The 25,700-nt window shown below is 38.4% G+C and overlaps 1 protein-coding gene across 2 annotated transcripts in view; it reads right to left on the reverse strand.

Annotated features, from left to right (window-relative positions):
• LOC133658438 (dapper homolog 3) overlaps window positions 1–25,700 on the reverse strand; it is a 36,999-nt gene that overhangs the window by 10,636 nt on the left and 663 nt on the right. Inside the window, exons 2-3 of one of the 2 annotated variants that reach the window (XM_062060489.1) lie at window positions 19,049–19,194; window positions 18,569–18,818 (exon numbers count right to left, since the gene is read on the reverse strand). In XM_062060489.1, the coding sequence (XP_061916473.1) occupies window positions 18,569–18,814 (246 nt within the window). In that variant the 5' untranslated portion in view covers window positions 18,815–18,818; window positions 19,049–19,194. Of the gene's footprint in view, window positions 1–18,568; window positions 19,195–25,700 lie in introns of both variants that reach the window. The other variant, XM_062060488.1, reaches the window with a different exon arrangement.

The raw sequence follows: 25,700 nt of genomic DNA on the forward strand, positions 1-25,700 counted from the left end.
TTGGCGAGGAAACAAGTACTCAAGCAGCACTTCTAGCGGACTCAGCCAAACTGCCTGTCGGTAATGTCACAATTTTCCATGCCAACAAAGCAAGTATGCTATGGAGGTTAATTTGCTTAAGCTTTTTTTGACACTGAATTGATGTCACTGAATTTTTTGGGTTTGAATTTTGTTAACTAAATTTTTTTCACCACAATTTTATGGTTTAAGGTTATTTCAAACATGCCAAATCACAATTTCCAGCTTCTCTATTTTTTTAAATAAGTAGGAGGAAGCAGAGCTTATTTAATCCTATCTCTTTTCAATTTCGGAGCTCTTGCTAACACTTGTATTCACTTCCTGTTCTCAATTATGCTGACACTTTCATTGAATCAAAAATTGTGAGCAAAATGTGTGAGTTTAAAAATTCAGTTTGTTAAAATATAGTCATTTAAAATTAGTTGTTTGAAAAAATCAGTGTAAAAAAACATTGTATAAAAATTCAGTGTATAAAGATTGAAGGTAAAAAAAATTCAGTGCAGATATAGTCATTGCTTCAGAACTCATGACTCACTTCAAGTAAGTTAAGATTTACACCAAAAAAATTTTATACACTGTATTTTTCATACACTGAATTTATTTTACACTGAATTGTAATTCCCTGTTTTAAAAAAGTCAAATCAAAGCATACTTTGATGTAAAGAAAATGAGTTAAAAAAAAGTAACACAAAAGTTCAGTTCCATAAATTCAGTGTCCAAATAACGCTTTCTTAATAACAACACAAATTAACCTCCATAGCATGCCAGATAGAAAACACTCGAATATAAAATAAAGCTCCGCTTGCGCTAGCTTGATGCTAATTTACATTGTATTTGCCATAAACGTGCTACTAATTTACATGAGCGATTTTACATGGCGAGTTCAACGCCTCCTAATTTGGTAGTCAAAACTACAACTAAGACTCACGTTACAATTGAACAGCTGGTGTGTAAGAAATACAATACTTACAGTATAAACACTTTGTGGGCCTCAACATAAAACTAGACTGGCCCATTCAACCTAATAGCAAGACTACTTCTCAGCTAGCCTATACACTACTGCCATCTAACGTCTTGGAATTGCAGCTGCATACCATATACTTGCAAATGAGACTCAGGAATGTACTATAACATTATTTTATCATTTTAAAATGTTCCATTAACAATTGAGTTTTATTATTAAGTAATTAACATTTATTAACACACACAAAAGTAACACAATTTGGTACCATTCAATCGTCATCGAACCATGATGGACTCAAAAAGAGAGGCATGTTACTATTAGATTTGTAACGGCTGAGGCATGTTGCTATTAGATTTGTAACGGCTGACATGGACGATTCAGTACAAGAAGACTAGTCAACAGAAGCAGTGCTATGAGACAAGCTGATTTTTTTTTTTTTTTTACTTTTCCCCACATGACCCAGCAAGAGCTTGCCAGACAACTGCAGCATTGTTTTCACCAGCGAGCCTCTTAATTAGGGACACCGGCACAATCTAAGATCTGCCAAATACTACTGATGTTTGTCATCGCGGTTGGATGTCTCTAATGTCTTGATGGCCATATTTACTACTTCAGTTGGACAAAATATAAGAAACCGCTCTCTGTGTGATGTAGTACACCAAACAATTCAACCACAATTATACTGCTATAATAACAATAGTATGCAAAAATGAGTTTTAGAACAGTTGCGTGCGGTCTATGAGCACCTTTCCTCCAAAGCAGGCTTCGCTACACATCCTAAAATAAAGCCTGGAGCTCTGCCAGCAGTCAGACATGCATACTTAACTCAACCCCTCTGTTTACCTCAGGAAACTTAGCGTTAGCGCTGTAGCTCACATAGCTATGCTAGTGTTGCTAACGTTTGTGTCCTCCACTTTTTACTGTTACTTTCTTGTACATGATATGTAGCATCCATTATGTTGGACAGCTTACAAGTTTTTATGGATATGAGGTAATTGTTATGCTGCAGGCTGCAAGCAAATTTCAGGTTACAAGCGGCATCACAGTGAACCCCGAAAGATTCCACCAAAACATCTGGTCTTACTCATTAGCTTTACCTTATGGCGAGAAATAAACTAGTTTTTTCCAAACACGGGAAGGAAGAAAGTGAGTGTGAAGGGATAGTTCTGAGAATAAGAAGTGGATGATATTCATTGAATTAAAGAAATAAATCATCAAAAAATAGGACCGGGCAAAGCACTGCTAGTCTGCACCATACCGAAGCAAAATGGCTCGCTAACCTCAGCCAAGAAAGGTACAATCTGAAGTGTGTGAATTATATTTATAAAGCGCTTTACATAGTGAAACCCATTATCTGAGTTACATTTAAACCAGTGTGGGTGGCACTGGGAGCAGGCGGGTAAAACGTCTTGCCAGAGGACACAACAGCTGTGACTAGGATGGTGGAAGCGGAAATCGAACCTGGAACCCCTCAAGTTGCTGACACGGCCGCTCTAGCAACCAAGCCATGCCGCTCCGCATGGTTCGGTTTAAACAATATCTAAATGGTACACATTTATACATAAAAATATGGAAAAGCTGCTGATGGTGTGTTTGACGGAGAAACAGCTGGAAGAAGATAACGTAGAAGTCCACTATTCAAAGTAAAAGCGGTGCATTATTGTTACACTACTACATAAAACTACTGTAGTTGTTTCTACTAGATTCCATTGTATTGTTTTTATTGAATATTTATTATTTTATTTTTCCTTTCCAGAAGGCATGTTACAAGTTGAAATTGGGCTTTTTTGGTTGGGCCAAACCCGATTAACTTAATTTCAATGGGTGACACTGTTTTGCAGGTGAATCTTTTGCAATTTGTTTAATGAACAATGGAGGCTGCAAAGAAGAACGTTGTAGGTGGGATCGATCGGTGTCTTAGCGGCTAAGTACAATACTTACAGCAACACCACAAGGACTACTTACCCTGATAGCAGACGCCTAGCTGATGCTTGCCGCCAAACCCACGGATGAAGTCCTTGGTCGCGCCGTTGATCGCTGGAACGCAGGTGAGCACGGCTGTTGATGGGAAGATGAGGGCTGGCTGGCGTAGGTGGAGCGCTAATGTTTTTATCATAGTTCTGTGAGTTCCGGCTGCTAAATTGCTAAATTAGCCTTAGTGTCGTTAGCAACAGCATTGTTAAGCCTTACCAGGCTGAGAATTTTTAACCGTGTAGTTACATGTACATGGTTTAATAGTATTTTTGCTCTTCTGTCTATCCTTCCAGTCAGGGGTTTATTTATTTTGTTTCTATCTTCATTTGAGAACGATGCTAGCACGTTAGCTCAGTAGCTAAGTGTGTCACCGATGTATTGTCTTGGAGATAAAAGTCACTTTAAATGTCCATTTCGCGTGCTCGACTCTCATTTTCAAGAGGATATAGTATCCGAGGTGGTTTAAAATACAAATCCGTGATACACAATAGAAAAAGGAGAGAGTACATAGTTCTGTGAGTTCCGGTTGCTAAGTTGCTAAATTAGCCTTAGTGTCGTTAGCAACAGCATTGTTAAGCCTTACCAGGCTGAGAATTTTTAACCGTGTAGTTACATGTACATGGTTTAATAGTATTTTTGCTCTTCTGTCTATCCTTCCAGTCAGGGGTTTATTTATTTTGTTTCTATCTTCATTTGAGAACGATGCTAGCACGTTAGCTCAGTAGCTAAGTGTGTCACCGATGTATTGTCTTGGAGATAAAAGTCACTTTAAATGTCCATTTCGCGTGCTCGACTCTCATTTTCAAGAGGATATAGTATCCGAGGTGGTTTAAAATACAAATCTGTGATCTACAATAGAAAAAGGAGAGCGTGGAATCCAATGAGCCAGCTTGTACCTAAGTTACGGTCAGAGCGAAAAAAGATACGTCCATCACTGCCTCTCAAGTCCTTCACTGTAACGTTCCTCATCTACGAATTTTTCATCCTCGCTCAAATTAATGGGGTAATCGTCACTTTCTCGGTCCGAATCTCTCTCGCTCCATTGTAAACAATGGGGAATTGTGAGGAATACTAGCTCCTGTGACGTCACGATACTTCCGGTACAGGCAAGGCTTTTTTTATCAGCGAGCAAAAGTTGCGAACTTTATCGTCAATTTTCTCTACTAAATCCTTTCAGCAAAAATATGGCAATATCGCGAAATGATCAAGCATGACACATAGAATGGATCTGTTATTCCCGTTTAAATAAAAAAAAATAATTTCAGTAGGCCTTTAATCATGTTTACAACGGGAAAAAGGGGAAAATACAAAACGCTGACTCCTTTTGTCCAACTATAGATGCTCATGAGGAGGGTCAATTGACCCACGCTAACCTATGCTTCCCCAATAACCTTGTCACCCCCCACAAACACCGCCATTCCTATTGTCTCAACAAGGGCGCTCATTGTCTGGCAACAAAGAGCGCCTCAGCATCGCTCCGTCAATATGTTCTTGTGCGCCGCAGGGACCTCGAGCGGGGCGCTTTTTTGCTATTAACGCCGATGGAAATCAATGAATCAATAATGCAGTTCCACACAATTGATTGCTTGAATACAAGTAAGAGAAAAGGTGCACGCCGAACATTCGATGGCGTGGTTGTGGTGCAAGGAGCTTTCAGCGGGCCGCTGGGACATGATTGTCTATTATTAATGCTCTCACCACACTGTGCACTTTCATTACCCTTTTACTGCATCCTCAGCCCTGCCGGGGGGATGGGGGCACACGGAGGACAGCGCTTAGCCAGCCTCACCTCGCCATAAAGCAGCTGTATAGAAAAACGGGGACCAATAGGATCCAGGAGGAGAGATGCTCCTGCCGTTTCAGTGTGAAGAAGATGGAAAAAATGCTGGCTGGTTGAGATCATAAAGCAGTCAGTGGTTCATCACCAGGACATAAACATCCATGGAACGGACCAATAAGGCAGCCACAGTGCTGGAGCCTCTATAATTAAATCACAGAGGACTGTGGGAGGCCACACACACACACACACACACACGCATGCACACACACATGCACACACACACACGCACACACACACACACACACACACACACACACACACCGTTGTATCCATGTGAGGACTGTCAGTGACATAATGCATTCTCTTGCCTGAAGTTACCACACAGCAAAGTGCCTCATTGTCACCAACACTTTAACTTCCACCGTGCAATCATACATCATACATCATATTGTGCTGCGTTCGAGACAGCCGAGACATTTTTCGACCACTGACTCCAAAAAAGTACACCAGGATTTGGGTCGAGTGTGTGGGGTTTAGGGTTGTCCCAATAACAATATTGTTGGTACCGGTACCAAAAAAATCTTACGGTACATTAAAGGCCTACTGAAATTATTTTTTTAAATTTAAACAGGAATAGCAGATACATTCTATGTGTCATACTTGATCATTTCGCGATATTGCCATATTTTTGCTGAAAGGATTTAGTAGAGAAAATCGACGATGAAGTTCGCAACTTTTGCTCGCTGATAAAAAAAAAGCCTTGCCTGTACCGGAAGTAGCGTGACGTCACAGGAGCTAGGATTCCTCACAATTCCCCGTTGTTTACAATGGAGCGAGAGAGATTCGGACCGAGAAAGTGATGATTACCCCATTAATTTGAGCGAGGATGAAAGATTCGTAGATGAGGAACGTTACAGTGAATGACTTGAGAGGCAGCGATGGACGTATCTTTTTTCGCTCTGACCGTAACTTAGGTACAAGCTGGCTCATTGGATTCCACACTCTCCTTTTTCTATTGTAGATCACAGATTTGTATTTTAAACCACCTCGGATACTATATCCTCTTGAAAATGAGAGTCGAGAACGCGAAATGGACATTCAGTGCCTTTTATCTCCACGACAATACATCGGCGAAATGCTTTAGCTACGAGCTAACGTGATAGCATCTTGCTTTAACTGCATATAGAAACAAAAGAAATAAACCCCTGACTGGAAGGATAGATAGAAAATCAACAATACTATTAAACCGTGGACATGTAAATACACGGTTAATGCTTTCCAGGCTGGCGAAGGTTAACAATGCTGTGCTAACGACGCCATTGAAGCTAACTTAGCAACCGGACTGCACAGAGCTATGCTAAAAACATTAGCTCTCCACCTACGCCAGCCAGCCCTCATTTGCTCATCACCTGCGTTCCAGCGATCGGCAGAAGGACGAAGGACTTCACCCAATGCGTTTGGCGGCCCGGAGACGTAGGAAGTCAAGGTGAGGTCGGCGGCCAGCGCGGCTAGCGCTCCAACAAAGTCCTCCTGGTTGTGTTGCTGTAGTCCGCTGCTAATACACCGATCCCACCTACAACTGTCTTCTTTGCAGCCTTCATTGTTCATTAAAAAATTGCAAAAGATGTCCAGAATACTGTGGAATTATGAAATGAAAACAGAGCTTTTTGTATAGGATTCTACGGGGTACCATAACTTCCGTTACTCGGACTTCGTCACGCGCATACGTCATCATACCGCGATGTTTCAGCCGGATATTTCCCGGGAAGTTTTAAATGTCACTTTATAAGTTAACCCGGCCGTATTGGCATGTGTTGCAATGTTAAGATTTAATCATTGATATATAAACTATCAGACTGCGTGGTCGGTAGTAGTGGCTTTCAGTAGGCCTTTAAACATATGTTTCTTATTGCAATTTAGTCCTTAAATAAAATAGTCAACATACTAGACAACTTATCTTTTAGTTGTAAGTAAGCAAACAAAAGCACCTCATTAGTCTGCTGACATATGCAGTAACATATTGTGTCATTTCTCATTCTATTATTTTGTCAACATTATGAAGGACAAGTGGTAGAAAATGAATTATTAATCTACTTGTTCATTTACTGTTAATATCTGCTTACTTTCTCTTTTAACATGTTCTATCTACACTTCTGTTCAAAAGTAATAATCACTTATTCTTCTGTTGTTTGATACTTTACATTAGTTTTGGATGATACCATATAATTGGGTATCAATCCGATACCAAGCAGTTACAGGATCATACATTGGTCATATTCAAAGTCCAGGGACGTATTTCCTGAGTTTATAAACATAATCCATCCATCCCATCCATTTTCCACCGCTTGTCCCTTTGGGGGTTGCGGGGGGTGCTGGAGCCTATCTCAGCTGCACACGGGCGGAAGGCGGGTTACACCCTGGACAATACATTTTTAAAAAAGGAAAAAAGATTTTGTGATGTTAAAAAAATATTGACGTAATCATAGTAGTATCGACTACATACGCTCTTGTACTTGATATCATTACAGTGGATGTCAGGTGTAGATCCACTCATGGCGTTTGTTTACATTGTGACGCCGGTGAGCTACGGTGTGTAGTGAAGCATGTTTAGCTATTCCTCGTCCTGCAGGGATGATACTTGTAAGAAACATACTTTATTTGTCGCCATGGAGACAAGGATTAGTGATTTAGAAGTAGCTAAAACACGGCATACTGCGGCTGGACGTTAGCCGCTAGCTAGCTAGCCATGTCTTAAAGCACCTCTTCCTGAGGGCGTTTCAGTGTTATAGCTTCACCTTTATCTTTAGTTTTTAAGCTAAAATGCGTCCGTTCTCCCTTTTCTGTCTACACACCTTGTCTGATTGTGTGCTGACGAACATGCTCCTCTGCTCGTAAAATCAGCAATGTAACGACGTTACGACGCGCCGTCATGCCCGTTAAAAAAAAGGGTGACGGGTACCGGTACTTTTTAGAGGCGGTATAGTACCGAATATGATTCATTAGTATCGCGGTACTATACTAGTACCGGTATACCATACAACCCTAGTGGGGTTCATGGTTCAGTAGTGTTAATCTTGAAGTAAAAATGGAGCGTCTTTGACCAGCAGAGGCGCTGTTGACTCACTCTCAACCACTTTGCCGTCTAAAGAAGTCGATTCAAAATCTATATATATATTTTTTTAATTAATGGAATTTCCGACAGCCTGGAAAGCGGCGCTGTTTTTCAAAATTACAGTTGATTTTGACCTGAAGTGAAACGTTGTGACAAATAACAGCACAAGTAAAGAAGATGAGGTATGCAGTACTTTAACGTTTCTGTCACAGAAAGTAGCGTCTTTATTCAAGACAGTGAATAAAGACAGCTGCTACACATATTGAAAAGGAAAAATCTGTTGCTTGCAACTAAGATAGAAAGAAAAAGAAAACCTTGGACTGAACATTTGCACAAATCTGCAGACCAATGTCAGCGTGATGCATGGATAACATGATTTAACTACAGAAGGAGGGGATGAAAGGCTGGTTGGCTTCATGTTGTGGAAACAAGCGAGGAAGAGTAATACATTGCATCCATGCTGCTTGGATTTGGGTTCGAAAATAGTATCTTTTTTCAGACAATGCACGATATGCTGCCTGCTGCCATGCGTTACTAAACCTAGAAAGAAGGATAAAAAATATAGAAGACCCAAAATGCATTGTTATTCAAGACACTGTATGTATGCTGCTTTGGCTTACCACATTGCAAAAACTGAAATCTAAGTAAGATTAAACATCTCAAATAAGGGTGATATTTGCTTATTTTCTGTCTGATAAGATAATTATTCTCACTAAGCAGATTTTATGTTAGTGTTTTACTTGTTTTAAGGGTTTTGGTCCTAAATTATCTCAGTAAGATATTACAGCTTGTTGCTGAGATTTTATTACCTATATTGAGTAAAACATGCTTGAAACTAGAATATGAACTGATGCAAAGCTGTGTCATTAACACTCACAAGTATAAAACTACTTTTTAAAGTAATAATTTCTTATTTCAAGCATGTAAAAAAAAAATCATGACTTTGACACAATTGTGTCTCATATTAAAACAGATGACAGCCAAATGGATTTTTGCTGTTTTATTTTCAATGAAACAATAGAAAATACGTACTCATATAGTACAGTTGTTATTAGTGAGAATATACTTATTTTAAGGTATTTTGGGGTTCTTTGAGGTTAGCTAATTTTACTTGTTTTAGAAAGTTTTTACAAGCCAAATTTTCTTGTTCTATTGGCCGATAATTTTGCTTAGTTCAAATAAAATACCCCTCATTTTTATATATTTTTTCTCTTGTTTTTGAACACTGACTTTTTGCAGTGTAAACAGAAAGAAGGAGAGAAAAAATATAGAGGACCCACAATGTATTGTTATGCTACTACATGATATGCTGCTTGGATCTCACTGGGAAAAAACTATTTCTTTATGCTGCTTGGATCTCACTGGGAAAAAACTATTTCTTCCAGACAATGCATGTTATGCTGCTTGCCTAACTACTTGCTAAATTTAGAAAGTTGAAAAACGACTGCATTGTTATTGAAGACACTGCTTGACATGCTGCTTTGCCTAACTACTTTTACAAAAGAAGAAAAAATAGCATGGTAGACTGCTTGGATTTCACTGTCGCGGGAAAATACTTCGAGACAATGTATAATATGAATATAATAGAATACCATATAGCTTTATGGTCTGTTTCTACAGTGAAAAACAGAAATATGTTTTTGACACGGATTCATCACATATTAAAAACACATTCACACAGAGCATAGGGTATAAACAAGAGACAGTGATGTTGCTGTGCCTTATTGATTTATAAAGATGCCAAATTAATATTCAGAACCCACAATGCATCATTATTCAAGACACTGCATGACATACTGCTTTGCTTTACTACTTTTAGAAATAAGGAAGTGCATGATATACTTCTTGGATCTCACTTTCATGGAAAAAAACTTGCATATGTTTTCCTGACTATGACTTACTACATTTAGAAAGAAACACAAAAAGTTCTAACCCGGCCGAGTCATACCAAAGACTATAAAAATGGGACCCATTACCTCCCTGCTTGACACTCACCATCAAGGGTTGGAATTGGGGGTTAAATCACCAAAAATGATTCTCGGGCGCGGCCACCGCTGCTGCTCACTGCTCACCTCACCTCCCAGGGGGTGATCAAGGGTGATGGGTCAAATGCAGAGAATAATTTCGCCACAGCTCGTGTGTGTGAGACAATCATTGGTACTTTAACTTTAACAAATATGCGGGACCCACAATGCATTGTTATCCAAGATGATGCATGATATGCTGCTTTGTCTCACGAAACTTACAAAGAAGGAACAATAATATACAGAACCCAAAATGCACCGTGATTAAAGGCTCTGCATATGCTGCTTGGATTCCACTGTTGTGGAGAAAAAGCATCTATCTTCCAGACAATGCATGATATGCTGCTATGCCTTACTCAATTTAGAAAAAATAATACAATAAATACAGAACCCACAATCCATCGTTACTCAAAGCACTGAACCTCAAAAGAAAATCAAGACCACCAATTGTGTAACATAAGCATTAGAAATATACTCTATATATGAGCTCATGTCTCTGTACATGCACTTCAAGGCGCCCCTTATTAAAGTATCCAACTTGAAACACTTGACTCTTTTTTACATCATTCTTAGGAGTAATGAGGATCGCCAGCGGGGCGCATGTGCCAACACACTCGTGTTTACATACGGGCATAGTGAATGGCGCTCATTAGCATGCTGTGACTGGGTGCTAGGTGCTGAATAAAAAGGCAACAGGGTGGCAAGAGGCTGCCAAAGGCTGCGTGAAAGGAGTCACTGGAGTGCGACATGCGCCAGGCTGCCCTCGGCTGACTGACAGCTGACACAGCTCCACATTTGTACGTGAGTTTGTGTGTGGATTTGTGTGTGTGTGTTGTCCATATTGCTGACTCGCTGAATTTTTCAGAGAGGTTAATGTTGATTTAGTATGCATGGATTTACTGCAAGGACACATGAGCTGAACTCCACACTCTGTACATATAGATATATTCATGTGTATACATGTATATATATATACAGTATATATATATATATATACAGTATATATATATATATATATATATATATATATATATATATATATATATATATATATATGTATATATATATACATATATGCATATACATGTATATATACGGTACAGGCCAAAAGTTTGGACACGCCTTCTCATTCAATGGGTTTTCTTTATTTTCATGACTATTTACATTGTAGATTGTCGCTGAACACATCAAAACTATGAATGTTCACATGTGGAGTTATGTACTTTAAAAAAAAAGGTGAAATAACTGAAAACATGTTTTATATTCTTGTTTCTTCAAAATAGCCACCCTTTGCTCTGATTACAGTTTAGCACACTCATGGCATTCTCTCGATGAGCTTCAAGAGGTAGTCACCTGAAAGGGTTTTCATTTCACAGGTGTCATAGCTTTGATGCCTGCGGTGACAATCTACAATGTAAATAGTCATGAAAATAAAGAAAACACATTGAAATGAGAAGGTGTGTCCAAACTTTTGGCCTGTACTGTATATACATATATACACACATATATACACACATATATATATATATATATATATATATATATATATATATATATATATATATATATATATATATATATATATATATATATATATATATATATATATACATATACACATACACATATATATACATATAACATATACTGTATATATATATATATATATATATATATATATATATATATATATATATATATATATATATATATATATATATATATATATATACTGTAGTAGAATTTCTGACCTTTTGACCTATATTTCTTGTCTTTTAAGAATGTCCGCTCATTTTCAATACTCTTGTATTTTGTGCCATTGAATGGACCAGTTGTGGGACAAAAGTGAATATTAAGTCGTGCCAACCTGTCTACAGAATGTGTTGACCGTCTAAAGGATTCGAGTTGTTATGGAACAGATAGGAAAAGCAAACAAGACATTTGACGCACTCGATAAGGAACGATGACGCACAACAGACATATAAAAAATGGCAGAAGACCGGAACTCGGGGGTGATTTTGGCTTGTGTGTGTCTTGTTTGCTCCGGAGTAACTTGTGGTTTGTCTGCACGACCAACTCAATTCAACCTGCACTTCTGATAATGGGTAAATACATTTTTTGTACTAAACTACTTTTGTTGCCTGCTTAAGCTTCGGACAATCCACTACAATATACACACATATATTTACACATATATATACAGGACTGTCTCAGAAAATTAGAATATTGTGATGAAGTCCTTTATTTTCTGTAATGCAACTAAAAACATGAAAATGTCATACATTCTGGATTCATTACACATCAACTGAAATATTGCAAGCCTTTTATTATTTTAATATTGCGGCGTGGCATGGAGGCAATCAGCCTGTGGCATTGCTGAGGTGTTATGGATGCCCAGGATGCTTCAATGGCGGCCTTTAGCTCATTTGCATTATTGGGTCTGGTGTCTTTCAGCTTCTTCTACCCCACAAATTCTCTATGAGGTTCAGGTCAGGGGAGTTGGCAGGCCAATCGAGGACAGTAATGCCATGGTCAGTACACCAGTTACTGGTGGTTTTGGCACTGTGGGCAGGTGCCAGATCATGCTGGAAAATGAAATCATCATCTCCATAGAGCTTTTCAACAGATGGAAGCATGTAGCCGTATTCCCATGGTCAAGCCACTCCTGAACTCAAGACAACGGAAGAAGCGTCTGACTTGGGCTATGGAAAAGAAGCACTGGACAGTTGCAGAGTGGTCCAGAGTCCTGTTTTCAGACAAAAGCAAGTTTTGTATTTCATTTGGAAGTCAAGGCGCTAGAGTCTGGAGGAAGGCCGGAGAGGAGCAAAATCCAAGTTGCTTGAAATCCAGTGTGAAGTTCCCACAGTCAGCAATGGTTTGGGGAGCCATGTCAGCTGCTGGTGTTGGTCCACTGTGTTTCATCAAGTCCAGAGTCAATGAAGTTGTGTACCAAGAGATTTTAGAGCACTACATGCTTCCATCTGTTGAAAAGCTCTATGGAGATGATGATTTCATTTTCCAGCAGGATCTGGCACCTGCCCACAGTGCCAAAACCACCAGTAACTGGTGTACTGATCATAGCATTACTGTCCTCGATTGGCCTGCCAACTCCCCTGACCTGAACCCCATTGAGAATTTGTGGGGTATTGTGAAGAAGAAGCTGAAAGACACCAGACCCAATAATGCAAATGAGCTAAAGGCCGCTATTGAAGCATCCTGGGCATCCATAACACCTCAGCAATGCCACAGGCTGATTGCCTCCATGCCACGCCGCATTGATGCAGTAATCTGTGCAAAAGGATTCTCAACCAAGTACTGAGTGCATTAATTGACATTTTCAAATGTTTGATTTTGTTTTGCTGTTATAAATCTTTTTTTTTTACTTGGTCTGAGGAAATATTCTAATTTTTTGAGGTAGGATTTTTGAGTTTTCTTAAGCTGTATGCCATAATCAGCAATATCAAAATATCTTATTCACCATGTGATTGGCAGCAGTTAACGGGTTATGTTTAAAAGCTCATACCAGCATTCTTTACACATACAAACTAGCACACAAAAAAGCACATTTAATAAAAAAAAAACATTATTATGGTCTTACCTTTCTTGCTGGACATCCAGCCTTTGCGTGTGTACCACACCGTTTGAAAAGAACGGGTCGTCTGTCCCAAAGTCAAAAGCAAACCTTTTAGCTCCGGCGTTGGTCTACCTCTAATTATTACCTCCTGCTTCGATTGAAAGTCCAGTTTAGAAAACTGTTTTATTTTACATATGTAATCCTCCATGTTTTTAATAAAAGTTCAGGCGAGAGGAAATAAAAAAACGCTGCACTTATTATTGCTAACTTTTTGTTTTTTTTGTTTTTCTTCTGCGGCAAGGAATGATCTCTGGTATCACTACCGCCCTCTACCACCAGGAGGCCGGATTACTGCGAGCCTCAGACAGTACGTCTTTGGCAGCAGTTTTATGAATGCTCAGCTGAAGAAATACGTTACACACATACAGTTGTTGACAAAATACACTGTACATTGTATACCTCAGCTAACTAAACTACGGTTTAGTTAGCTGATATAGTTCATATAGCAATACAGTCTCACTGCACAGCAGCTCAGCAGTTAGCCGAGTCATTGTGCACATTCCATGTTGAGGCACAAATCAGTGACGTGCCTCAACTGGCTGCTGATCACCGCACAGTCTCTTCACAGTATTTGAACGGCAAATGTGAAAATAGAAATAAAAATAATCTAAAACTGGTGAAGTTAAATGGAAAATAACTTTAGTATAATCACTGGAGACATATAACAATTAAATTTTTTTGTTGTCTTTTTACATTTTTTTTCTTTCCATGATGGCAGGTGAGGCCCCGCCTCCCTGCCTCTAGTGACTGCACGCCACTGATATATATATATATATATATATATATATATATATATATATATATATATATATATATATATATATATATATATATATATATATATATATATATATATATATATATATATTCCCCCCCCCAGCAATTATACAGGTATGGAAAGAAAATGTATCAAAATTAAAAGTAATAATAAAAATTAATTTAAAAAAATCACCTATGCAATTGGATTAACATTCAACATTTAAATTTTTGCCTTCAGTTAACAATGCTTAGTCTTGATTTGGAACATGTAGATTAATTATTTAATTAAATTACACCAATTTTAAGAAACCTTTCACTCAATGTTTGAAATTTCTTTTAACAAACAAAATTGAAAAAAAGGTAGGAAGAAGGGACAACACCCGTTTTTAACGTTTCGATGGAAAAAATCAATTTGAGAATGTAAAATAATATGTTATGTTTGAATTTTATTTTACAACGTACATTTTAAGTGCCGAGGGTTTATTTGGCATGGAAATTATTATTATAAAAAAGAATAACATAATACAACAATACATATTTAATTAAAGTGTCAATCACAATTAAGAGGCGCAAGTTTTTTTTTTTTACTGTTATATTTGCTGCTTTCTACACTTGTGTTCGTTTCTACCCTGTCGCAACTTTGAGTTTTTGAAAGGCGCTCCATACATAGAATTAGTTTTTATTATTGCAATTAGTTAGTTTAATCATTAAACATGCATAATGATTTTGAGCATTCCTCCTAGACATGTATGTATGTCTCACACACACTCCGTTACAATAACAGTGAGTGGAAGTTGAGAAGGAGGTCAGCTCGTCATGCGTCACCAGCTGCTGTCTGCCATCCACACCCTGTCAACACCTCACACTGGAGAACAGCAGCAAAGGTCAGCGCCAGCCTGGGGGGGCCCACTACCAAGTACACACATACAGTATACGCTGGGTGGGTGATTGGGGATTTAAAGACAAATGGCGGCGTGAATTCAATTAGATGCCTGCCAACTTGATCCTCCGGGGACTTTCCTGGCTCGTGCAATGACTTGCACGCTTGGGTTGGCATCATAGTTAATCGACATCGATCCACATATGTCGGCCACTAAATGAAAACAGGAAATATGGACACGCCCCTGAGCCTCTCCTGGGAGAAAAGACATGTCTGCCTCCTTCGTGGACCTTGAAAACACTGCTTGTGAACAGGAGCAGTTCAGATTGACTGCACTTCCTTGTTTAGTGCACAATATAACCTTCAAAGTCTAATGAAATTGACAATTTTCAGTAAGAATACTCCTCCAAAGTCCTACAACAACCAAGATTTCAAACCAATCTCGTGCATGACGTCAATATGTAGCTTTTGTGCCACAGCAATAGGAAAAGTGTGATGATAACCATAGAACCTGAAATGAAACCCAATAAGCAGCATGTGCGTAACAGCCTATTTCCTTGGATGTTCCTGGCGCCATGAAATCAGAAAAAAATATGTCTTGACAGTCTTTCAAAAACCTGGATTTCAAAGGCTTGTCATGCATGATGTGACACAATACCTCCGTTTCTATTGCACACACAGCCTTTGCTTTCGCTATCAATAGGAAAGTGTGACGCTAACCATAGAACCTGAAAAGTCACTCAAAAGTAGTCTGTCTGGCACAAAAAACATGTTTGACATCAACCGGTATGCTAGCGTATGATCACCTCCTGCATGTGCTTTTAGCTTTTTCTTTGCAAATATTCTGGAAAAAACACGCCTTTGAAGTTCTTAAAAAACCTGGATTTCATGCATGCTCCCATGAGACCTCAGTATGACTCCCAAGCAGCCTTCGCTTTTCACTTTAGCACCACCCGACAACAAGGAACTTGTGATGATAACCATAGAACCTGAACTGGAACCCTATATGCGTCATGTGATGTCATGAAATTGGGACAAATATGCCTTAAAAGGTCCTTCAAAAACATGGATTTCAATACATGATGTGCAACAAAAAACAATCCTCAGTTTGACTCGCGATGTACTTTCTAAACATTTGTACGTTGAGTAGCCACTTAAACTGGGTCATATTACATACACACACTGATATGATAAAGGTCTTAAGTGTTGTACGTGCATACAAATGTTTTAAATTAGATTTTTCTCTAAGGTTTTATTACTCCTCTTTTGTTGAGAAGAATTGTAGTACATTCTTGGCTCATAGGTTATAGTTTGCTTTGTACATACTTTTAGCTGTTTGAAAATGTACCATATCATTATTTTAGATTAAATAAAAAAAGTGTTTGTATGTTCTCCATAACCTACATTACGTATTATGCTAACTGATCTTTTTTGTAACACCGTTAGTGAATGAAGTGTATTTTTGTAATTATTGCTCCATATTTCTGCACAGTAACTCAGATATGGTAACACTAGCGAGCAGTATATAAGTTATTTTTATTGCAATACATATTTTTCATTATTCATAACATAAATATTTCTTGCCACTTTATGTTGTATATTTTTATATGAGATTTCCAGGTAATTTTATCATCAATTCACCCCAAAATCGGAGTTCTTTCTCCCTTTCAATGTCTACTCCGTCTATTTGTGTTTGACTTTGTCTTCTACCGTCACCAAATAGCATTATTTTAGTTTTACTGAGATTCAAAGAGTCTGTTTTTGTCAAACCATCTCTTTAATTTGTTCATTTCTTCTCTTATTATTTGTATTAGTTTCTGTGTGTTCTCTCCTGAACAATGCGCAGTTGTGCTGTCTGCAAACCATACTAACTTTAAGTCCATTGTAACTTTACAAATGTCGTTTTTATAGAGATTTTAATACATTTGGTGCCAGTATCAATCCCTGGGGTACGCCACAAGATATGTTTAGTTCTGTTGACATTTTTTCACCTCGCTACACATATTGCTTGCTGTTGGTTAAGTAGCTTCTTACCAAGCTCAAAACCAGTCCTCTGATTCCATATCGATCAAATGTATGAATTAAGATATGATTAATGATGTCTTATGTTTCTATTAGATCCATAAATACTGCTGCTACACACTGTTTACTATCTATTGCATTGGTAATTTCCTCTGTAATTTCAATGAATGCCATTGATGTTGAAATGTTAGCTCTGTATCCGTATTGGTTCTCAGTGAGTGTTTCACTTGAGAACCACTTAAAGAATTTTTCAATAATTATGGCAGTGAAGAAACAGGCCGGGGGCCGTAACAGAAAATAATTGAGAAGCACTGCGCTATACTAACAATAGTGGTTACCTTCTTTTTACACTTGCATTGCAATTAAAGCATTGTCTTTAAAATCAATAAAGGATTTATAAGGGGATAATAAGTGCATCAAGTTTACGCGAAGATGCACTCAATACGAATTGGAGTCTAGCGGTGGCTCCAACTAGTGGTGAAGGAGGTGAACTACACTCTTTAACGAGAACATTATTCATACACAAAATATATAAACATTAAAGATGGAGATGTTGAGATGTATATATCAATATGTCCTCTGAGAACGTTCTAATGATTCCCTTTTGGGCAGAGTCCAAACATCTTGCCTATATTGGCAGACATGTGTACCTAATGTTGTGGCCAGTGAGCCGTGTTCAAGGCCACCAGGCATCATTAGTATTCTGGTCCACATGCATCTATTGTTAGGACCTCCTGCTTGAGGGGGGAGGACAGAGGGAGGCGGTTTATTTAATGTATCGTATTTATTTTTATATTAAATACTTATTTTTGTTGTTGCAATTTCCAATCCCCTTTGTCACACACGAGCAACGAACAATTAAATATACAATTCCGAGGCTACAGTATGTACAGTAAAAAGTGATGCTGCGTGGTGCGTTCAAGTTCCTGCTCGTAATCCTCGCTTTGCGGCTGTAAACTTTTGTGTCTCCTCTACTTAAAAAAAAACAACACCTAATCAATATTGTCGTGACATGAAGAGCACTTAATAAAGGAATCACTGATGTGTTTATGACGTGGAGAAAGCTGCAATAAGTGCGAGCCTGTAAGGCAGTAAAAAGGCACAAAAGTGCATGATGAGCGGGAACAATGGGCCATTAAATGGTCGCTCTGGTTCTCCAAACGGCTGCAATGCCTGATCTGCTCGCCCACAGGCATAAACCCAACAGAGAGCCTATTAATCAACTTGAGTAACTTTTTTTTTTTTTTTTTTCAGAAAAGGGTCACTTCTGCACAAAAGGCAAAAAGTAGCCAAGCGGATTAAGCAGCTTTTTTATTTATTTATTTATTTATTTATTTTAGGAAAAGCACATGCAAAAGTGTTTAGGAAGAAAAGAAAGAAGAAATAAATCAAAGTTGTTACCAGCTGGCGCCTTAGTGTCAGGTTTTCTTGACCCCAGCTGCTGAACCAGGACGCATCCCCTCCTGAGGCGGGGGGCTCCTGCTGCTGTTTGGGCCGAGGGTCCCCCAGAGCCAGCGCCCCGAGCACCAGACCTTCCTGTCGCTGCTTGCGGAGCTCCAGCTCACACAGGCCGGCCAGACTGGCCTCCAGGCGCTCTTTCGTCCGGCTGCGTTCCACCGTCACCGGGAAGGAGAAAGCGCGGTGCATGCTCCTGGTGGAAGGCAACATCCACTATTTTTATTTATTTATTTTTTGGTAAAAAAAAGGGAGAGTTTTTTTTTAATCTAAACGATGTGTTGAAGCTTGGAGCGGCATGCTTCCCCTCATCACCAGCGATACATTTTCTATTTTTGCAGCTGTCAAACGGTGCCAAGGAGCCCCGCCCTCCGCCACGCTCCACGCACTGAGAGAGGCTTTCAGGCCGGCCTTAGCGCAGCCCACCTCGGCCAGGATTGGACCGCAAGAAGCGGATGGGGGTGTCTGGCCCTCCCATCCCCCCTCTTGATTCATTCCAGACACTGCGACCTCACCCATCTCCCTCACTGATGGGGGGGAGAGAGTGGAATACTTGAGGGGGAGGGCTCACTCTGTAAAAAAAAAAGAAAAAGAAAAACAGATAAGGCTGCAGGACAAAATAAAAAAGGACACAAGCAGACTGAATGTGCAAATAAAAGTCAGCACCTGGATTCAACTAAACTAAATAGGTCACATCCTTCACTGCTGTCTTTAATTGTTTGCATCTGGAAGCTTCTCTGCACGTTCATAAGATATTTCTTAAAACAATGCCACTCTAAATTTGCTATAATCCCCTTTACAATGGAAATAATCTGTTTCAAAGTCAAACTGTGGCCATTACAAAACTTAAAAGAAAACTGCACTCTAAAAAAAAAAAAGTGCCTATCATGCACAATCTTTATGTAAGACAAGAACACGTCTTTCTTTTTTTATGCATTCTAACTCGTAAGTAAACACCAGCAAAAGTCAGCTAACAATGGAGCCAATGTGAGTCGCTCTATTCCGCCTATATTCCCTTTAAAAAAAAAAAATCTGCTTATCATTCACAATTCTTATGTAAGACAAGAACACGTCTTTCTTTTTTATGCATTCTAATTCATAAATAAACACTAGCAAAAGTCAGCTAACAATGAAGCCAATGTGAGTCGCTCTATTCCGCCTATATGTTCCCTTTATAAAAAAAAAAATCTGCTTATCATTCACTATTCTTATGAAAGACAAGAACATGTCTTTCTTTTTTATGCATTCTAACTCGTAAATAAACACCAGCAAAAGTCAGCTAACAATGGAGCCAATGTGAGTCGCTCTATTCCGCCTATATGTTCCCTTTAAAAAAAAAATATCTGCTTATCATTCACTATTCTTATGAAAGACAAGAACATGTCTTTCTTTTTTATGCATTCTAACTCGTAAATAAACACTAGCAAAAGTCAGCTAACAATGGAGCCAATGTGAGTTGCTCTATTCCGCCTATATGTTCCCTTTAAAAAAAAAATCTGCTTATCATTCACAATTCTTATGTAAGACAAGAACACATGTCTCTCTTTTTTTATGCATTCTAACTCGTAAATAAACACTAGCAAAAGTCAGCTAACAATGAAGCCAATGTGAGTCGCTCTATTCTGCGTATGTTCCCTTTAAAAAAAATAATTCTGCTTATCATTCACAATTCTTATGTAATACAAGAACACGTCTTTCTTTTTTTATGCATTCTAACTCGTAAATAAACACTAGCAAAAGTCAGCTAACAATGGAGCCAATGTGAGTCGCTCTATTCCGCTTATGTTCCCTTTAAAAAAAACAAAACTCTGCTTATCATTCACAATACTTATGTAAGACAAGAACACGGCTTTCTTTTTTATGCATTCTAACTCGTAAATAAACACTAGCAAAAGTCAGCTAACAATGAAGCCAATGTGAGTCGCTCTATTCTGCCTACATGTTCCCTTTAAAAAAAATAAAAATCTGCTTATTCACAATTCATATGTAAGACAAGAACACATCTTTCTTTTTTATGCATTCTAACTCGCAAATAAACACTAGCAAAAGTCAGCTAACAATGGAGCCAATGTGAGTCGCTCTATTCCGCCTATATGTAACCGGTGGTCTTTTCCTCTGCGTTGTGTGTAGAATGAACATGACCGACGCCATGGGTTGCTGCTCAGCTGCACTTTACTGACTGGTTATACAGAGAGTACCATTTTTGGCAATCATTTTCTGCCATTGTCGAGCCCCTCTCCCATTATCGTGGACGAAAGGGCGAGTTACGTACAACAGTGAAATTAAAAGCATACCTGATTAAACAGAATACAATTGTTGTCAATAATTTTCTGCCATCGTCGAGCCCCTACACAAATATAACAATAAAGAACAAGAAAGTGAACTTAAGTTCTTAACGAAACAAATGCACTCTTTCTGTCGTCGCGTGGACGCCTACCTCTCCCGTTATCGTGGACGAAAGGGAAGTAGGAAGGCGTGTCCAACGCATATATGGAGACAGGTGTCACAGCAATTATTGCAGTAGGAGGGACAACGAGACAACGGTTCCACATTGACAAAACATCGAACAATCTTCAGGTATTTACATGTAACTTACACATTTTGTGATATTATAACAATAATAAAACATTATAAAATACATTATTTACATTACATAATTGGCCCCGTTACATATAAAGCGCTCTAAAAACATCCAAAAGTCTCCATCAATATTGTATAAACATGCTGTAAGTATATATGTAATGTAGTAACATTCATAACATGTCATATTTACGTATTTTGCTCATTTTGCTCATTTTAAGCATACATTTCACAGACTCATCACATTGTTTGCATTATAAATAAGCCTCATGCCGCATTATTGCTACAAATGCTAAAAAAGATATACAAACTGCAAACATGATAGAGCAATCACTTACTGTACAATGTCTGCTCTCACTGGGATGCCGACTGATGGGATGTTTATATCTTCTCGTTTAAATAAAGAAGTAATCATAATCCTCACGCAGGTTAAAAAAATAATAAAAAAGTGCTGCAAACCTGTCTCTCGCGCCATTTCCAAGTATAAGTTGAATGACAATGTTGAGTAACTTCTTGATTTATGGCCACAGCCCTCTACTGTGCAGGTGAGATGGATTTACCAATTTAGAGGTGATGCAGCAGCAGCAGCAGCAGCTCAGTATTGTGTGTCAATAGCTGCATAAGCAAGTTAGCTTTCTGTGATCACAGCGGCGCTACAAATAATTTGTCTGTGTTAGCGCTTATAACAACAACAACACGTGATTTATTTTTTTTAAAGTCTTATTGGGCGCAATGGTGTACTCCTATTAGCGTCTTTGTTAGCCTCCTCATACTTGCTGTACTTTACAAATTAGAATGCATGAAAAAAGAAAAAACATGTGCCTCACGTAATCATTATATGATCCCTCCTTTAAAGGGGATCTGAAACATATGTTTAAATATGTTCAATTTGCCGATCATCCACAATCCTTATGAGACAACAACACAAGTCTTTCCCTTTTCCGTGCATTCTAGTAAAAAACAACTTCTAGTAAGAGGCAGCTAACAAAGCAATTAATGGGAATACAATCTATTCCGTCTATAAAGCGCTCTAAAAACCTCCCATAATGTTTTATATACACGTTGTAACTTTATGTAATGTAATGACAGGCACATTAGTAACATGTACTATATATGTGATTTTGGTCATTTTAAGTATTACCAAAACTTATTTCCTGGACAGACTAATTTCACAGAGCTTGTAGCAACGAATGCTACTTCCGTCACCAAAAGCAGCATAGAGATCAATTTGTGTGTTTGCCACCATTAATGGCAGACTTGGTGATCGGCCTGTAGTGTTATCATGTAGCATGTTTGCTAAACATTTCAATTGAGAACATAAAACAGTGACTTACATCGTCGCTCTCACTGGGATACCGACGGATGGGATGGTTGTAACTTTCAGCACTTGTGCTCACCATGAGCTGCTAAATTCAGAATAATCCTCACTACTCAGGTAAAAAAAATGCTTCCTAGTGATGTTATGCTGCATTCCATTTGTTGAAAGCCAAGTTGAGAGCCATTGGATGGCCCCCACGGTACTGTGCTCTCTTGTAATTTTTGTAGTCCTACCTGGCACAGATTCACCTCAAATCCAAAAGTGACATCTAACGGTACTTTGGTTGCGTCTGACGTCACGTCCGGCTGCACTTCGGCACTTGGCGATCACTCCAGCAAACTACTTTGAGGTAATGTTGCCATTTTCAATGCCAACAAAGCAATTGACTCAAAAAGCGGTCCAACTTCAGTAAAGTAAGGCTCCACTATTCCAAAAATGCGCCAGCTTGATGCTAATATACACTGGTATTTGCTATTGACATGCTACTGATTAGCAATAGCAATTTTACATTGCGTTTTCAACGCCTCCCAATTTTTTAAATGAAAACTACAACTAAGATGCAGGTTACAATCAAACAGCTGGTGCGTAATGAGTACGATACTTACAGTATTAACACTTTTTAAGGCACAACAAAAACTAGACAGCAAAGACTGGACTGACTAGCCAACACACCATAAACTTTACACTACTGCCATCTGGCGGGTTGGACTTGCAACTGTAATTGAGACTCAGAAATGTGATAATAAAACAACTAGACTAGACGTGTCAAAACTTTCTGCCCTGAGGGCCGCATTGGGCTAGAAAAATTTGGTCGAGGGCCGAAAACCGACTGCATGTAAATAACTATATATATACACACTACCGTTCAAAAGTTTGGGGTCACATTGAAATGTCCTTATTTTTGAAGGAAGAGCACTGTACTTTTCAATGAAGATAACTTTAAACTAGTCTTAACTTTAAAGAAATACACTCTATACATTGCCAATGTGGTAAATGACTATTCTAGCTGGAAATGTCTGGTTTTTGGTGCAATATCTACATAGGTGTATAGAGGCCCATTTCCAGTAACTATCACTCCAGTGTTATAATGGTACAATGTGTTTGCTCATTGGCTCAGAAGGCTAATTGATGATTAGAAAACCCTTGTGCAATCATGTTCACACATCTGAAAACAGTTTAGCTCGTTACAGAAGCTACAAAACTGACCTTCCTTTGAGCAGATTGAGTTTCTGGAGCATCACATTTGTGGGGTCAATTAAACGCTCAAAATGGCCAGAAAAAGATAACTTTCATCTGAAACTCGACAGTCTATTCTTGTTCTTAGAAATGAAGGCTATTCCACAAAATTGTTTGGGTGACCCCAAACTTTTGAACGGTATATATATATATATATATATATATATATATATATATATATATATATATATATATATATATATATATATATATATATATATATATATATATATATATATATATATATATATATAAATAATTAATATAATTGAATATTAAGGGTATGTGAAAGTTGGAGACCGACCTTGTTTACTTCTGTGACAACCGACTTAAAGTTAAGTTAAATAAAGTTAAGTTAAATCAGAAATATCAAGCAGCTAAAATGCGCCAAACATGGGTAAGTGTGCTTTGTATGCTTTGTAATGGATTTAAATGGGCGTATTTCTGAATGTTTTTATGTTGCATGGAACATTTCTATGATATACACAAATTGTTTTACATTATGTTATGCCTGAACATGCATTTTTTTGTTGGTTTGATTGTTTTTGCACCATGACTAGGGAAGGTTGTTTGCATTGGGTCATATAAGTAATGCTGCGCTTGGTATTACTCAAATTCATGATGATTGGCCATAGGCCTAAAAACCTCATGTTGTCCATAAAATGGCAGCACATAGTTTTTAAAAATAATTGAAATCTCCCTGGGGCCAGATTCCTTATTTGACTCACGTCGCGCGGGACAAATCGAAGATGGCGGCAGGCCGTAGTTTGGACACCCCTGAATTAGACAGCAGTTATCGTAATCAGTTAAAAATTTTAATTGTTGCAAGACAAAATATATTTTATAATAAAAAACAATTGATATTTATTAAGACACACAAAAGTTGGTAAAATCGGTACCATAAACTACCAATATCGATTCGCAGGTACAGGGAATTGGTACCGTATCGGTTCAAATGTGAACGTTATTAGCAGATTAAGCTAGCTAGTAGCTAATCGCTGGCTCCTCGCTAGTGGCTAGAGGAGCGAGCAAGGCGAGGTGTAACTGCAGGGGCGCCGAAAAGGGAGGGTAAAGGAAACGGATTCTAGGGGCCCATGATGGAGGGGGGCCCAGAGAGGCCCCTAATGATGATGACATTATAATACAGGGGGCCCTGTAAAGATTCTTTTCATGGGGCCCAAAATCCCTAGCGGCGCCCCTGTGTAACTGTGCCAGAAAAGTAGTTCTCCTGTGTTAGCTCTTACATGTTACAATGTTGCTTAATATGCAGGTCACGACATGTAAATGGAGCCTTGTTGGCAGTTTTTAGAATGCTTTTTAGATGAATCCCAAATACTTAAATGTTAGCTGCCTCATACTCACAGTTTATTACTATTTAGAATGCACAAAAAAGAGAAACAATCACAATCCCCCCCAAAAGTGTAGTTCCCCTTTAGAGACGCTCTATCCTGCTCATGTTAAGGACTTGAAAATGATGCTGAATCTCAACGGTACGTTTCTGGCCAAAACACGCACATTCTGCAGGCTACTTTGCAGGGCCAACCCTGGTTAAATTGGGGCCCTAGGCATAATTTTATTTGGAGGCCCCCAATTACAACATTTTTCACAATTTATGTGAAGAAATTGTCATACTTTTTAATTCAAACTCGAATTTCATTTGGTCCATGTTGTGTATTAAAACAAAATCATGAATTTAATAATGTTTTTTTTAATTTAATTTAACATAAATGAAAACATAAATTTGTAATTGATTGACACGTACAGCTCCGACCAGGGATCGAACCCAGTACAACAGCCTCACAACACCAGCACAGACATTGCACGCCACACGGGACATGGATAATGCAAGGGAAATCTGCCATTATAGTCCTATCGGTGACGGAGCAGGAAGGCGCTAGGAATACGTTTGCGGTACAATTTCATCAGAAGTATACATATGTCATG

This window comes from Entelurus aequoreus, linkage group LG10 (assembly GCF_033978785.1).
Source record: "Entelurus aequoreus isolate RoL-2023_Sb linkage group LG10, RoL_Eaeq_v1.1, whole genome shotgun sequence".
Classification (NCBI taxonomy): Eukaryota; Metazoa; Chordata; class Actinopteri; order Syngnathiformes; family Syngnathidae; genus Entelurus; species Entelurus aequoreus.